Consider the following 17007-nt stretch of genomic DNA (forward strand, 5'->3'; position numbering starts at 1 on the left):
GGCGTGGCTTAACAAACAGCTGCTGATGCTGACAGCTCCTCCTCCTCCTCCATTTTCTCTTCCCTTTCTCTTTCAGGTTCCCTCCCACTTCTGGTCAGACTGAGATGAATTACAGGACGATCAAAGACTGGAGCGACGAACAGAATGTTTCTTTCTTTCTTTCAGTTATTCAGGACTGGAAATGTTTGTCCGCACTCTCGGGAGCGGCAGCATTTAGACCGTCACAGGACGCTGAGGTTCACCCTTTAAACCTAGATCACTTTATTTCTCAGAAGGTTGGAAGACAGAGTGACCCCACCCCCCCGCCTCTGTCACAGCACGACTCTCCTCCTCTCAGTTATCCACTCATCGTCCTCAGCATCTTTGCCTCGGGGGCCCCGTTGATTGACAGCCGTGCTGACCCCAGGGCCCACCCTCTCAGAGTGACAGGGCCAATCCCCTGGCTTGGCAAAGTGACACACTGACGTGGCAGACCGGTTGTCAGGCTGATTGGCAGGCTGCTGCTGCAGCTGCTGATGCTGCTGCAGCATCCCGGGACTCTCGCCCGGCGGCTCACGCTGCTGACCACACACCTGCTCGCACCAGAAGCTGGCATGTTCTCCAGATTAAAAGGTTAATGCGAAGAAGATTGAGTCGTATTCTCTCTTTCACCACTTGTGCAATACGACACGAGGGCTGCACACAGTCGTCTCCCAAACTGAGAGAAGGTTACACTTAAACCCTGATTGCGTGTCTGTTAATCGGCACGCCTTTGGCCCGAGGACGCGTCCATGTGATTTTGGTGATGATCCGATTCCCATCACCACTGAGGGATTATTCGTCTTACCCACCATTATTAAACTCTATTGATGTAATGATGCAACATATTTTTATGACGATTTATTAAACAACTTATTTTTCACTATTTCATTATTTTTATTTTTTATCTTGGAAAAAGAAAAATGCGGCACCGTCCTGTCCTGGTAACATACTTCACAACCATGTAACATGTCGCTGTTCATGTGGTGAGAACAACAGGACGACGTCTCATTGCCACTTTAAAGAGTTAAAATCCCTTTAACCAGGTTGGAAAGTCGACCACTGACCGTAAGTGACATTAACTAGATATCGACCACTTTTAAAATTAGTGTATTAACAATAAAACTTTTTCTATCATTAACGTAACTGATCGTTTTAATTTGTACTGACTGGGTCTTCCAACATGCACCAGCAGGTGGATTCACCTGCTCGTCGCACTCGGAAATGTGATAAATGTGGACGACGTGTGTCTCGCAGAGAGAGAGAGACCTGAACATGTTTCCTACACGCAGGAAATCGTGACAGCGTGTGGTGAGACCGCAGCAGCTGCACCGTCAGCAGACAGACAGACAGACAGACAGACAGACAGGTGCTTTGGTTCAGGCAATCACGCTCCTATTCCACTACTTAGCCACAGCAAGGAATGATGGGTAATGGAAAGAATAGCCTATAGCAGCTGGGGACCGTACTGCGAAACAAAACCAAGTTTCAAATTAGCTTTTGATATACGCTCGCTCGCCAAGCTCACACACACAAACACACACACACGCACAAACAGGAACGCATACATTACACTCACAGACACACACACGAATGCCAAGAACACACGAGAGCCGCAATCACACCTACACACACTTGCCCACACGGACTGTAGCGTAGATTCACACACACACACACACACACACACACACACACACACACACACATATAGATGTCTGCACTTGGCCCTGTTTCTGGGGAGAGGCGCCCTGGGCTGCAGGGGGGAGGAAACCAGCTCAGATCAAACACACACTGAGCCTGTCACTACTCCTTCATTCCTCTCTCTTTCTCTTTTTCCCTCCTCCATTGCATATTCCTCTCTCTCTCTCTCTGCATATCTCTTTTCCTGCCTCTCTCTCTCCCTCTCCCTCTGTCTCTCATTGCTCCGATCTGCTCTCCACACTGCAGTCGACAGCAGCCAGAGAGTAAAAACGGAGAGGGTGGGGAGAGAGTGGAGGAGGAGGAGGAGGAGGAGGAGGGAAGAGAAAACAGAAGAGAGCTGAGAGGGGTGTAAAAAGAGGAAGAGGTGGAGGAGGACGAGGAGGGAGGGCTCAGTCAGGAAGAGCTGGAGAGGAGAAGAAGAGATGAAGCGAGAGGAAGATGAGAAGCTGAGAGCGTCGATACTCCTCGTTTTTTTTCTTTTCTTTTTTTGTAATACTCTCGCTCTCTACATCTTCTCCTCCTGTCCTCACCCAACCTCACACACCCCTCACATCGCAAACGCCACTCCTCTCCTTATCTATCTGAAACCTCGAATAATGTTCTATTGCAGCTCAATTACAATAATTATGATCATTAAGGTGATCATTTCCCGACGCTACCATTCATTACTTTGGCAAAATAACTATTAGAGGCAGAGTGGCGTGGATGGAGGGGGAGGATGGCCCTCGTCCTTTTCTTTCCCCCTGAACCAGACCTCCGTCATCCGTCCTTTCCCATTCCTTACATCCCATCAGCATTGAAACCGGTTCATATCGAATACACCTTTGGTCTTCAAAATGCTACTACCAATTACCAAACTCAGTCAATCATCAGATTATAATCCCACCACACAAAGAAGAGCAGAGAACCTGAGACGCTAGCATGTTATCATAATCATTTCAGCCCTAAATGTTCGGTTGTTCACACCAATACCGAGCCACCGGTGTATGTGAAGGGGTTAATCCACGCACATAATTTATCAGAACAGTGAGATTATATTCATCTACCACCAGATTCACAGGTTAGAAACTTTATTCTATTGCGTTGTTTGACCCACTGACGATACGGTCGCGCTACACTTTTCAACCGCTGTACCACCACATTCCTACGCACTAACACACCTAACGCTAATACAGGGCGCTCTGTCGGAAAGGAAAGGAAAGCGCCGTTTTCACGGGAAGATAAACCGCTCAAAATATTCCACATGTATTGTGGGTAATGTAAGGACTATTGATGAGTTCCTCACACAACCCCACGTCACACAACCCAAACTCTCCCTTTAAAGTTGCAGCTGGTAAAGATGGAGCTTGTTTTAATAACTTTATATCCTGTTCAGTACCATGTGAATCAATACATCTAATATTATATTAATCTATATTTTGTGTTATTATATTTGTACATTTGTATTTTTTGTATATTTGTAAAACACAAATGTTTGTATTTTGTTTTTATTCACTTTGAATTATTATGAATGTGCAAATTAATTAGAAAGAAAGAAAGATGGTTCTTGATCGATAGCCTACATTATTAATATGACAATGCACAATTTCAAACGTCCCTTATTTCTTCACAGAGGAAGAAGATGGCGACTCTAGCTGTTCTGGTGTGGAACGACTTCCTGTGTCTGTTGGTGTGTGTCCTCCACCTGACCCTGTCCTGCTGTGGATTTCTGCATGGAGCACATAAGTGAACATTTTAGGACGTCATGTTCTTTTCACTTAATTTCATAACCCCCCCCCCCCCCCCCCCTCCTTCCTTCCCTCCCCCCTCCCTCCCTCGCCTCTCTCCGCTACAAAACCTCCAGGATATAAATAAAAATGTAAGTTTGGCTGTAAGCTTTAATGTTCTCCGGTCCTCCAAGGTGCCTTTGAGGAAGAGCGGGAACAAAGTGCTGGTTTTACCGAAAACATTAACTGACCACCATTTTGAAAACTAACTAGCAATAGTTTTAAGCTTCGATATAAAATAAATAATGTATTTTTCAGAAGATGACTAAGACGTCTCCTGGACACCTGAGATGCAGACTGGACGGCAGGAGATGAGACAGTTTACAAAGATAGAAAAGCCGCCCACATACAGAAACAACGTCCACTCACACGTCTGTTTTCTGATGCGCCAGTTCAGACAATGTGCCAGGTGCACTGAGAGAACTGCCCCCCCCCCGTTTTACAAATGGGTGAGTCCTGAATGAGAAGATACTTTAGAAGAAACCATCCAGGCTGGTGAAATGGGGGTGTTGGTTTAGAGAGGATCAGTCTCACATCCGCGTGTTGAACCCCTCCCTGTTGGTATTTAGATATGAGCTCTGCCTCAAAGGTTGGTTTCTTCTGTGTGTGTGTGTGTGTGTGTGCGTGTGTGTGTGTGTGTGTGTGTGTGCTTGTGTGTGTGTGCTTTGAGCAGGAAAATGTAATGTGCTTGTGGCTGAGTGAATACAGTATATGCATGTTTGTGTGTTTTTGTGTGTATTTATGGGCACCAGCAACCCTGTGTGTGTTTGTGTGCATGAACGACTGTGTGTATGTGGTGTACACCTACGTGCATGTGTGTGTGCGAGCGTGTGTGTGTGTGTTTCAATCTGGTCCATTCTCCCTATTCTACCTCTCCCTCTCCCTCCATCAATAGAATAAAAAAGAAAACGCCACCACTGTGCTTTTCAGCAAAAGCATCTCAGCACAACGCACACACACACACACACACACACACACACACACACACAGGCTGGCTAAAGGCCAATCAATAATTCACATAGTGCAGATTGAATGTAGATCAGTGACTCAACATGGGGGGAAAACACTATGGCTCTCCACCTCTATCGCTCTCTAATTCTCCTTTCTCCACGTTTCTGTCTCCTTCCATCTCCACCTTTCCCCGCCTCTCGTTTTCGCCGTCTTTCCGCACCTTCGTCTTTGTTTCGCTTCCGTCTTTCTTTCTCCAACCCAACCTCCGTCCAGCTCTCTACGCTCCTTCTCTTCCGTCACTTATTTCTTTCTGTCTCTTCCTACTCTGCATCCCTGCTCATCTCTCCGGTGACCAGTTCTGTTTTGGATCCAGAGCAACAAACCGGTTCGGTATTTGACGAAGACTCTACATTTTCATAGTTTGGTGTTTCACAATACGCTCGGACATTTTCAAGAAGAAAAGTGAAACAAATGTGTTCACTGACGAAGTGAGCGACACGTCCTGAGGTAACCCTTCACACCGTATCGTACAGTATAAACCTGGTAAAACAGGGTCATAGTGAATGGATTTGAACTGCATGGATCGTGATTCTCTCACTCTGCCGCAGCCATTTGGCGATGTAATGTTTGCCTAGGTGGGTCACTTTCTCAGTGGGTGTGGCCACTAGTCAGCTGATTATACCGAGTCGATTTCCCTCTCTCTCTCTCTCTTATCTATCTCATGACAATTAGCATTTTTCTGCCTTTTTTAACCAATCGACAACAGCTGTAATTCTTGGCGGGACAGATTTTCTCCCTGGTTCATTTCTGCATTAAACGCCATGAACTCATAATGAGTTTATTTCCTCTGTAGCAGCAGAAACTCGTTGCACCACCTTCAAAAACTCGCTGTAGACGGATTTGAAAACGATTGCATTAACTCAGTTGTTACTTGTTTTGTTATTATCTTATAAGATTTTCTCCCTGGTTCATTTCTGCATTAAAGACGCTAAAAGTTTGTTTCCTCTGTAGCAGCAAAAACACTTTTCAAATATAAGACGACCCCTGCTTTTTCAAAAACTACTTCACAGAAAAGAAATATTGTCTTCTAAATGGGCAAATATGGTGTGTTTTCTCTCCAGAGTGGTGGATATTAAATAATTTGTTTTCCTTCTAGTAGCTGCACCTAAGTCTCATAATGTAGACCAACAGAGTGATGAGTATTCTCTTGCTTCTTGCTGATTGGTTGCCCCTGACGAATTTTTGAATTTGGACCAAATCAGCTGTTTGACGATCAGTTTGGTCATTTTATTCAAATAAACTTCACTGGAAAAAACTGATATTTGAACTTTGTGACCAAACGACCGGTCGTAGAGTGCGAGAGCAGGAGATGAAGTTAACGCAACAGACTGTACACTGTCTGCCCGACTTCAAACTTCCATTCATGCTTTTCACGCCCCTCTCATCCCTCGTTCCTCATTATCTCTTCTCCTTTCTCTTCTTCTCTTGAACAATCTCTTAACGACTCTGATCAAAAAACAACTAACGAGGCTGAAGTTAATCGTCTTTCTGTGAACTTCTCCGCCGACCTGCCCCGTCGTGACCCCTTCAGACACACGGCTGCATATAATATGCACCAGACCTCATACATACACATGCAGAGCAGTGGCTGCCCATACACACACACACACACACACACACACACACACACACACACACACACACACACACACACACACACACACACACACTGAGGGAATTGACTGTGAAGATCACGTATCTGGAGTAGAGTTCTGTCAAAACAACCATTACTATGGTGCTTGTCTGTCTGTCAGGATGTTGTATCGAGTAAAGAGGGAGACAGCCGTATATACATGCTGTATATGTGTGTGTATGGATGAATGTAAGGATGTGCATGTGCATTGATGCAGGTGTGTACTATAAGTGTACGGTATCAGTTTTATCAGTGTTTCATATTTGTTAGATTCTTTTTTTCGGGGGCATTTGATGTCTCTCTTTGACAGGACGGTGCAGAGAGGCAGGTAATGCAGGGACAGAGAGAAGGGGAAGGACACGCAGCAAAGAGTCAAACCGCAGACTTGCCGCTCAGGTGGGCGTCCTAAACACCACGCCCCAATGTTGTAAGATTTTTAACAGTTCCTCTTAAAAACACCAACAATTCTAATGTAATGGGATCTCGGTTCATGGAAGTCACTGTAACCTTATACAGTGCATGTGTGTACATAAGAATAAGGAGCTGGCTGATACATACAACAGTATCTGAGTTGATAGTTAATAAATATGAACAAGAGTTTGTTTCCTGTTTTTGTCTTTGACTCTGGAAATGTTTTGATGGCGACTTATTTCGTGTTTCAGTTATTGCTCTATTGTGATAATATCATCGCATCAGCGTTATGTCCCCAGATTGTATTATTATAAATGATGGATAAAGAGAGAGAGAGAGAGAGAGAGAGAGAGAGAGAGAGAGATTGCACACTGGAGCGTGAACGTCCCAAATGGTGCTTTTTTTCTGCCAACCACTGGGCTGCACTGAATATGTGCATATGTGTGTGTGTGTGTGTGTGTGTGTGTGTGTGTGTGTGTTGGGATGCAGCAGAGCCCCCTGAGGTAAGTGATCCTGCTGAACAGGTGTTACAGTATCACCTTCCCCCGCCCACCCACCCACCCACAAACAAACACAAGCACACACACACACACGCACACACACAGCTATCAGAGCCGTTGTCAGCCGTGACTGATCTGAACAGATCCGCTTGCTCCACACCAGACGGATGAAGCCAAGCCACCAGCTGATCTGTTAGTGAGTGTGTAAGCGTGTGTGTGTGTGTGTGTGTGTGTGTGTGTTCACACATCATGTATATGTTTGTTTATGCATGTGTAAGTGTTAAACCAAATGATTTCAACAGTCACATACATGTTTCTGTAGCTGCCAATCAAAATGTGTGTGTGCGAGTCTTCTTATCTGCACCTTATCTGATTAGCTGGAACTCACTTACAGCACTTACTGTAAATCAACCGACTCACAACACAACACACACTTTCTTCAAATAATCAACACAATCTGCCAAAATGGCTCCATCTGTCGGCTCCACTACAAATCAATAAAAGTGGATGATTTTTCTAGAATAAAGTGGCGTCTTCTTGACTCTCATCTGCAGGAAACCGACACCGGAGACAACTTGAACTTTAACTTGAACTCTTTCTTGTTTTAAAGACTGAATATGAATCAAAATGTGACGTGTTTTAAACAGTGAACAACCGCAAGCAATCAAACACACACATTTGCAAAAAAAAAAAAAAAAAAAAAAAAAAAAAGCAGGAAGCCGATCATTCACACCCCCATTTGGAGACGACCAATAAAATTTACATCAGCGCTGAAATGATTAGTCAGCTGATTGATCAACAGAAAGTTATAAAACAGCAGTTTTGATAAGAGATCGGGTCATTTATCAGGCAAAGTGACAAACCTTGGAGGTTATGGTGCATTAAATGTGAGGATTCGCTGTTTCTATGTTCTCATTTCATTTTAAATTGAATGTCTTTGGGGTTTCGGAGCGTTTGCGTCCGACAAAACCTCTGGGAACTTTTTATCTCTATGTTCTGACATTTTCTAGACGAAACAATTCATTAAAAAAATATGATGAACAAATGATTTAATCATTAAAATCGTCTTTTTTTTATCATTATCGTTGCTAATGTTTGTATTCCAGTTGTGGAATACTGTGGTTCGATCAAAACAGTCAAAAGGTCGAGTGTAAAACGACGGACACAACCCTCCTCAATGGTCGCCGTCTTGGCTGTGTAGCGGAAGGGGAGGGACCACTGACGTATTTCCAAACTTGTGAAAATGGTGGCCAAGGAAGGCGACAACGTGGCGGCTTAATTTCCATATCACATGACACACGGGGGCAGATATTTTTCAGCGGGTGACAATCACAGTCATGTGTTTTCGCGATCGTCATTTCCGACAGCGTTTGATTTGGGACACCGAACGTCACACACTACACCGGTGACTATACTGTGTACATGTGAGTCTGCTGACCAGATCCAATTTGAGACACAGCAAAGGTGACATTCTCCTCCCTGATTGGCCCAGGTGGGGGTGGTAGGAGGGTGGACCGGGGGGGGGGGGGCTCTGTCTTTAATCTCTTCTCCCTCTCTCGCTGCCTCATACCGTCTACCTCTCTCCGCACGTCTTTCCCTCACATGATCCCCGGCAGCGTGGCCAGAACCCAGCCGGGAAAGTGTGAAACCCACACAGACAACGAACGCCCAGGACAGATGGTCAGAGAGAGAGAGAGAGAGAGACGGAGAGGGAGAGAGAGAGAGAGAGAGAGAGAGAGAGAGAGAGAGAGAGAGAGAGAAGAGAGAGAGAGAGAGAGAGAGAGAGGCATATATAAAGATACCATCACCTTCTTAGATGCTATTCTTTCTTTTCTTGTCAAGCCAAAAGCAGATTTGAAATAAACTAAAGAGAGAAAACGTCGTGCAGGGAGAGAACAGTCGCACCGAGAAGCAGCAGGAGAAAGAGTGAGAGAAAAGATTCCAACTGGTAAGAAATTAATGGAAAAACCTGAATAAACGTAACACATTTCGACGATGTGCCTAATTCCTAATATTCACATGACAGTAGTGGATGGAAAAAAATGTAAATTTGCATTAACTTTTACCAATTTTCCAGAGAATTTTTGCACCATTTGGATATAAACTTCTGATGTTAGTTTTTCATTTCGTTTGTCAAATTGTATTTTTCTTTTTTTTTTTTTTTTTTTTTACATTTTGTACAAACAATACCGCCACTACAGAATCTAAACCGACTCAAATTGAAAGTGACAGATGAGTAAAGACAAAATGGAAAAGAAAAAAGGGAGAGAGAGAGAGAGAGAGAGAGAGAAGATGGAGGACAGAAGATTTAAAGCAGGATTGCAAAGGGGGAGAAGTGCAGTGGAGAAGAGATGAAAGGAGTACAGAGAGAGGGAGAGAGAGGGAGAGAGGGAATGGGGAAGTGGAAGCGGAGGGAGGGGAGGGAGGTATAATGAAGTCCTCATGGTCTCTGGTGGAAGAAGCCACAGCGCCTGCCAGCCAACACAGCCTGGCTCTGTGCAGATGGCAGCATGCTGGGATATGCTCAGCTCACTTTCAAATCAGGAAGTGGATGTTCTTTAAATTTGAAAATGTTTTTGCAATAAAAACGCCCTCTCTCTCTCTCCGAGTGAAATCAGTACTCGCTGATGTTTCTGTAGCCGCCTCCACGTCAGGAGTGTCTGGGGCCGGATACTTAAATGAAGCCGTTAAGTACAAGTGAAGATAATAAGGTCTGACCTCAGGTGGCACCGAATCGAGCCTCAGGATATCTGACGGCGATCTGCGATGCAGTAACCGTTCACGCTCGCAGGAAGCGGTCGATATGTTTGGAATTATGGAATTATGTTTGTCTCCAAAAAAAAAAAAATTACGTTCATAAACTCATCTGAAAAATATGTTTTTAAGGAACATAATTCCAGTCTGATCACATTTCTTTTTTATATTTGTGTTACTGCCAATGCAAAATATTTATGCTGAACGTTTGCTGTCAACTCTAAACCCTCGATTGAGCGTCGGACATTTCCATCATCAACAGCAGGACTCACACTCTCCTGTTATTATTCATTTACAATCATATTCCTATATGGTTTTTTATGTTATTACAGCTTTATGAATCTATTTTATTGTAGCTCATTGTCAGCTTTCTTATTTCGTTTTAGCTCATCAGTCACATGTGAAACATTTTGAGCTACGCTAACCCGTATGAACAGTGCCATACAAATAAAGATGAATTGATTGATCTTTGTAAAGTCCAGCATCCACCACAACCTGCTCCCTAATGACGCATAGGCACATCGCACTTTCTGGATTGGACGAGAGAGATATCTATAAATTGGCGGTGAAGGTAGAAAATCATTCACCTCCAGAAGAAAAGTGATTTCACTTCACAACCAACGTGAGCAAAGTGAGAGAGAACGAATTCAGCTATTTTTATAAACTGATGGATTTCCTAATAATGTTTTTATTTCTGCAGAAAAGCCAAAACATTTTGGCAGAGAGAAGAAGAACCTTAAAAAAGGCTCTCGGCCAAAACACAGCAGTTCCTCTCCACCAGTAAAACCCTGTTGTTTTGTTTTGTTTCCAAAAGTCCAAAAGTGTTTCGATCAGCGAGAGAATATCAGGTGGCATGTGGATATCTTATATCTTATATCACATTTGGAATAAAATAAATTCTCTTTCTTTGTTGACTCGGCTGTTGGTTTCATAGGTTTTCCTGACAGACACACAGGAAACAGGAAAGGTAAGTTTTGTTTTCATATTAAAGGCCTGTGTGGAAAATAACTGTACTCTTAACTCTGGTACACTGGTAGGAAACATCAGACGACATGATGTTATATAGGAAAGGAAAGGAAAGGAAAGGAAAGGAAAGGAAAGGAAAGGTTTTTTTTATTAATTTGTGGTTTGGTTAATTTCACATTTTCTGCCATTTCTGAGGCATTTTCCTGGTGATCAAACTCAACGTAATACACACACACATACACACACACACACACACACAACACCATGACCACAAACGCACTCTTCCTCACACAGGCACGCACACACACTCTCTCTCATCATGTGACCAACCTGCCTCTCACATCATTCACGTGGTTTAACACCTGCTAATAAACAATATCAGACTCGCTCAGGGAATAAAGTGCAGGTGTGTGAGATCAGCTGATGATGGAGGTCACTGTAGTCTCTCCGTCAATATGAGAAGAAGTGACGCGTCTTCTCCCTGACACTCAACTCATGCATTCAATTCAATTAACTTAGATATTCTATCAAATAATACGATTAATATATATATATTTATTTTTTTCTTTCCTACAGTTTATTCCTGTGATCATGGATACAAGTTGAAATCTTGTGTATAAAAATGCTAATTTACCATTTAACTGACTGAACTGAGTGTTAATGTGAGATCACCCTAAAGGACCTGCATGGAGGCAGCTCTCTCTCTCTCTCTCTCTCTCTCTCTCTCTCTGCGAGCGAGACGTGGGCGCCATGTTGCCATGTAAACTGCCTCTGCATCAACACCACTAACGCAAACTGGTGAGAAGAACAAATCACCATAAAAACATGTAACATGGGAAAAAGTGCTGTAACTTTTATGGTAAATGAGAAGTAATGCTGCAGATTTTCCGTATTAATTCTTCACCTTTTTTATTATTCGTTTTTGATAATTCGATTAATCGTTTGGTGGATAAAAGAGAAGAAAATTCCCTGAAGCGTCAGGGGATGTCATCAAATTGCTGGTTTTGTCTGACTTAAGCTCCGAACCCTAAAGATCTCTCATTGATCATCACATGAAACACAGACAAGCAGAAACGGAGAATTTGCAGTTTGTGAATATTCGGCATTTTCGCTTGAAAAACGACTCAAAAAGTTGAATCGATTGTCAAAATAGCTGGAGATATATATACTTCCTCCCTTCACGCATCTCACCAGCACATTATCTATATGTCTACTTTGGATGGTTCCTACATTTCCCAGAATGCCTGTTGTCAATTATTTTTTCTTTTAACGCTACGTCTTCTGGTTAAACTCTATTCCAGGTCTGTGAAGTGACCACTGCTGTTAGAGAAATAAATAAATAAAAATCTCACTCAAAGGTTTCTCCCATGACACTGGTGCAAAATGGCAGAACATGAGCTGGACGGCCATCAAAGTGAGCAGACCTCTGGAGGCTCCAGCGGCCCCGGCTGGGGAGCCCCGGTGGCCTAGGGGTCAAGACAATGAATATGTAACTGGTAACACCCTCCGGCTGGAGTCGGGACCTTTGCTTGTGTGTCATCCTCTCATTTCCTGTCAGCTCTGGACTGATGGTCTAATAAAACAACAAGGTAAAAATGCCCAAAACGTACAAAAAAAAAAAAAAAAAAAATTTCCCATGAGCCTTGAAACAACACTCTACATTAGATTTAACAGTTTTAACCAGGACTTAGCGCCACGCCGGAGAAGAGCGCTGTAGGTTGTAACAGCAGTGGAGCGACCTGTCCTAACAATTACAGCCTTTTCCACTGCCGGCCTGTAGAGCCGCCACTGGCCGCCCATATATGGTCAGTAGTAATTAGAGAGAGAGAGCATGAGAGTCATTTCCTCTCCCTTCTGGTTGCATGGTGCTTAAGCCTTCATAATGCTGACATCAGCACTCAGCTCTGACTACAACTATAGCTTCAACACACACACACACACACGCAGGTCACTAACAGGTTTGAGCTAAATGCCGTATTCAAGACGCATCTCAGTCACCAGCAGCTTCACCACGGTGATTGTGATTGCTGGTGTCATGACAACCAGCATCATCATCATCAACATCATCTTTCATTCCATCAGTGGCAGTGCAGCCTGAGGCCGGCAGGTTTGGACACGGGAAGCCAACGTGAGGTGAGATTGTGTATTCTGTCATGTAGCAGTCACACAGCAAAGAGTCTCACACACACACACACACACACACACACACACACACACACACACACACACACACATACCATGTAACATCTCACAATAAAATGCCTCAAAATAAAAAATAAAAATAAAAAAAACACAAGTGCAAATCACCACAGCAACCACAACTTTCATCCTGCAGGTGTTGGCTGAGTCAACACCGAGCCACTCCACTCACCACACACCACATCACACTCCAACCCCCAGTACCTTGGTGCTGGCTTCTCGGCATAGCTTATGAAAGGATATGGCCATTCGGTGATCTTTTTGGCGTACTTCCTCACCACGTTGTCTTCGCTGAAGAGGAAGAGGGAGCGGTTGACCGTTAGGCAGCTCTGCCGGACGGGTATGGGGTTGTACAGGGCCATGGTCCGGGCTCTCTGGGCCATCGACTGCTTGTACATCCGCTGCGCTCCGGGGGGCCCCCCTTGCCTGCTGCCGCCGCGGCCGGGCCCCCCTTGTCCGCCGGCACCCCCGCCACCACCGCCACCACCACCTCCTCCTCCTCCTCCATACCTGTTGGGTAGCTCGTCTCCAAAACGCGCCATTCTGCAAGCACCAAACGCCAGAGGTTAGGAAGGAGCCGGGGGGGAACCTCAGAGTGACACCTCCACATGCCACCACCCCATCAGCCTCGGCTCCAAACACACATGCAGAATGGAGTTGGGTTTGGATGTTTCTCTGGCCGCTCTCTCCTCCTATCTATCTGTGTCTCTTTCCCAGATCTTCAGCGCCGAGAAGATACCTCCATTTGAGTGTGGAGAGAGAGGGAGGGAGGGGAGGAAGGGAGGGAGGGGAGGAGGAGAGGAGAAGGGAGGGAGGGAGAGGAGAGGAGAGGGAAAGCGCACGGTGTCTCTGATCGTGTGTTTGGAATATGAATGGGAAACAGAGCTGATGTGTTTATGTAATTTCTGGCAAATCAATTCTCTGGCAGGAGAAAAAAAAACACGATTGTTTTTTTGTTGTTGTTGTTGTTTTTTGTTTTTTTTTATGGCGGGTGAGAAAACTGTCAAAAATGTTGGATTTAGTCAGAGCAGCTTCCGCGGGTTTCTCTCCGCCGAAAAGGAAGGCATCCTGTTTTCATTTGATTTTGCTCGGGGAAAAACCTCTCCAGGAGTGAGCCGCTTCTTGCATTTCAATAGGCAAACAAATCGATCACCTTAAATGCATGCGATGAGGATGCATAGCTGTGTGTTTAAATAAATATTGCAATCATCTCCACTAAGTAGGCTACCCTAGCTGGAGACTGCGTCTTTTCCCCCCCTCACAACAGCCTAGTGCATCTTGACAGGATCTGCAGTTGTCTTTTCTTTTTTTTCCCCTTCCCCAGGTCCCCTTTTTTCTGCGCGATAAAAATAGAAATAGATAAGAGTGGAATCTTTAATAATTCATTTCTTCTTGTGCCATATATCCGCAATGTTTGATGTGGCACGGCAGATATCCCCGCTGCTGCTGCTGCCGCCACCTCTCACTGCCACCACGCCACTCGGGTTACACGCAAACGCCAACCGAGGGGGGCTTCCCCGAAATCCGAGCCTGGTGACATTTGTTGATATTTGGTGATGGACGGTGCGGCATCCCCCCCCCTCCTCCTCCTCCTCCCCCTCCTCCTCACCAAGGCGTCGGTCACTGATTTTGGGCGTGATTGCGCGCACTTGGAGACGAAAATACACCGGTCCTCAATCTATCAATTTATATCTTTTCCCCCCGCCACTTCCCTCCGACGAAAAAACAAAAAAAAGAAAGAAATTGATGAAATGAAAAGAAAAAATAATGTCCACAACAATCATCTATAATCCAAGGTCTGGAGAACAAGAATCCCGCACGAGTAGGATCCGGAGGAGCAGAAGCAGATCACTGGGGGAGGCAGTATCATCACCATCATCAATTCTTGGTCGGGAAATAAGACGGCGGCGGTGCGGGTGTGTTGTAGCAGCGGCTCGCATCTTCTCCTCCGCCACCGGGCAGAAACCGTGTATCATCCCCGCCCAGCAGCATCGCCCCCGAGGCTCCCCGAACCAGAGAGAGGCGGTCAACCCCGCAGAGCCCCAGCAAGTCCAGCGTCTCTTCTCTCTCTCTAGCTCTCTCTCTCTCTCTCTTTCTACCCCCCCTCTCTCTGTTTTTTTTTCTTTCCTCCCTCGACCCCCAAGGGGGACGTGAGCCAACGCGCAGTCGGTCCGGAGGCTGTATTCCCGTAGAGATCAGCCTTGTAAACGAAGAAAACCCGACGAGCAGAGCGCCTCTTTCTCTGGCTCTCGTGCGTTCAGTCAGCCGTCGGGGTTGAGCCGCGCGCTGAGCATCTGATCAGTCTGACGGGAACCGAGCGCCGCGCGCAGATCCGTGGCCAAGCCTTGCAGCGCACGACGCACGGCGCCTCCCCGGAGCCTCCCCCACTCCAACCCACTCCCCATAGCGCACGACGGAGATGCGCGGGCGTCAGTTGGGTATGGCAAGGTACGGCTGCTAGCCTTACCTTTAGCCACGCGGGATCTAGATCATCCTAATAAAGAGCAGGCGAACGTGGCTGGAGGGCCAGAGGACATTCAGATTTCTGTAAGGCGATAGTTTGGTGATCCAGGTCTGATAGTTTGTGGCTGCAGGACGTTTGAACACAGGCTTCTGGTCGCCAATGTCGGACCTTCTATAGCTGCTGGGTTCCAGCAAACTGAGGCCCCTTGAGAGGAAGTTGCTCGCGGGCTTTATCTCGTGGAGGCAAAGTGTCACAATCACCATCGGCACAGTCCAATTCGCCCCGTTCACTGTTTACTCAAACACACCCGGCCTAACAGAAGGCTTATTTGCCACGAGCAAGAGGGGTTGAAGGGAGGGGGGGATGAAAGTGGATCACAGTGGGATTCAGGGGCCACTTTTGGTCTCCAGAGGATTTCAGGGGGTCCCTCCCAGTAAAACCAGAGCTAGGTTCTTTCAGGTTTTGTTGGAGAGTGTACAAGGATGATCATTTCTGATGAATGTTTCCAATGTCCTCACTTTTATCCCCCATCTGACAGTTATGTAATCCTGTAACCAGACACATCCAACTAATTTTACTCAAATGGGATTCCTTGGGACAACATAATAAAAATGCTCCATGTGTTTAGCTTGACCATGAGATTTTCGAGATAACTGTGAGACTTCCGAAAGTTGTTTCATCAGCCAATGTTTTGTTTTGTTTTTTTGTAGATTTTTCTCAACTGATAAATTCATGAAAAAAGATGTTGCCAATGAACTAAGTTGGACCAACATTTCATCTGCACAGCCAGGAGGAGAGTTTGGACTATCATGGGTTTTATTTTTTTGAGCACTTACTGTTATTTTGAGACGTTTTTTTTTTTTTTTTTAAATCCCCCCTTCATTCCTCCCCTCTCCTCCAAGCCGTCTGTCAGTCTGGCTCTGGCATCTGAGTTGTCTTTGATGCAGTTCAGCAAGCTGTTTGCTTGGGCTAAACCAACCAAGCTGTCACCTCTCCAGAACAGGGAAAATGAAGGTGGAGATGGGAGGAGGGCGGGGGGAGGTGGGCGTAGTGAAAACCCATAAAGAAAAATTAAAAAACACACTGGCCAGAGAATCCCTTTCAAACTGGTTCTTTTAGATATTTTTTATTTATAGTTATATATGGAAACTAAGACATTTAAAAAAGAAACACCACCTTTGGCCACTTTAACACTTTGACGCTGTCCTTGGTCCTGAAACAGCCACTGACATCTCTCCAAGGCCTTGTGGCGCTGTCCAAAGTGCTGAAACGAGAGCATGAAGCTCTGAGCACCACCTGCACGCCTTTGGAAGAGATTACCTCCATTGTGCATCAGGGTGGGTTACTGTACCTCCGGCCATCTGTTAAACGCTGAGAAGTGTTTGCGAGTTCTGCTCGCTGTTTGTCTCCTCTACCAGCTACTTTGGCAGGTAACCACCCATCATTTGGAGGTCTGATTCTGTTCTAAAAATTAGGCAGTGGAATACTCAAAGTGGGGCCATATGGTGGATTTCCGGGACGGATCTGAAGGCAAACAGCGAGACTAAGAAGAAGTCAACAAAGTCTTGCAAAACTTTGTGATGG

General features: G+C 45.3%; 1 protein-coding gene across 11 annotated transcripts in view; it reads right to left on the minus strand.

Annotated features, from left to right (window-relative positions):
* The window catches only part of cacna1ab (calcium channel, voltage-dependent, P/Q type, alpha 1A subunit, b), a 127596-nt gene extending 111927 nt beyond the window's left edge, over nt 1–15669 (minus strand). For 4 of the 11 annotated variants that reach the window (XM_056371577.1, XM_056371581.1, XM_056371580.1 and 1 more), the window contains exon 1: nt 13203–15664. In XM_056371577.1, coding sequence (XP_056227552.1) covers nt 13203–13501 — 299 coding nt within the window. In that variant the 5' untranslated portion in view covers nt 13502–15664. Of the gene's footprint in view, nt 1–13202 lie in introns of all 11 variants that reach the window. The other 7 variants (XM_056371576.1, XM_056371584.1, XM_056371583.1 and 4 more) reach the window with 4 other exon arrangements.
* Nucleotides 15670–17007: the final 1338 nt, after the last annotated feature.

This window comes from Seriola aureovittata, chromosome 3 (assembly GCF_021018895.1).
Source record: "Seriola aureovittata isolate HTS-2021-v1 ecotype China chromosome 3, ASM2101889v1, whole genome shotgun sequence".
Lineage (NCBI taxonomy): Eukaryota > Metazoa > Chordata > Actinopteri > Carangiformes > Carangidae > Seriola > Seriola aureovittata.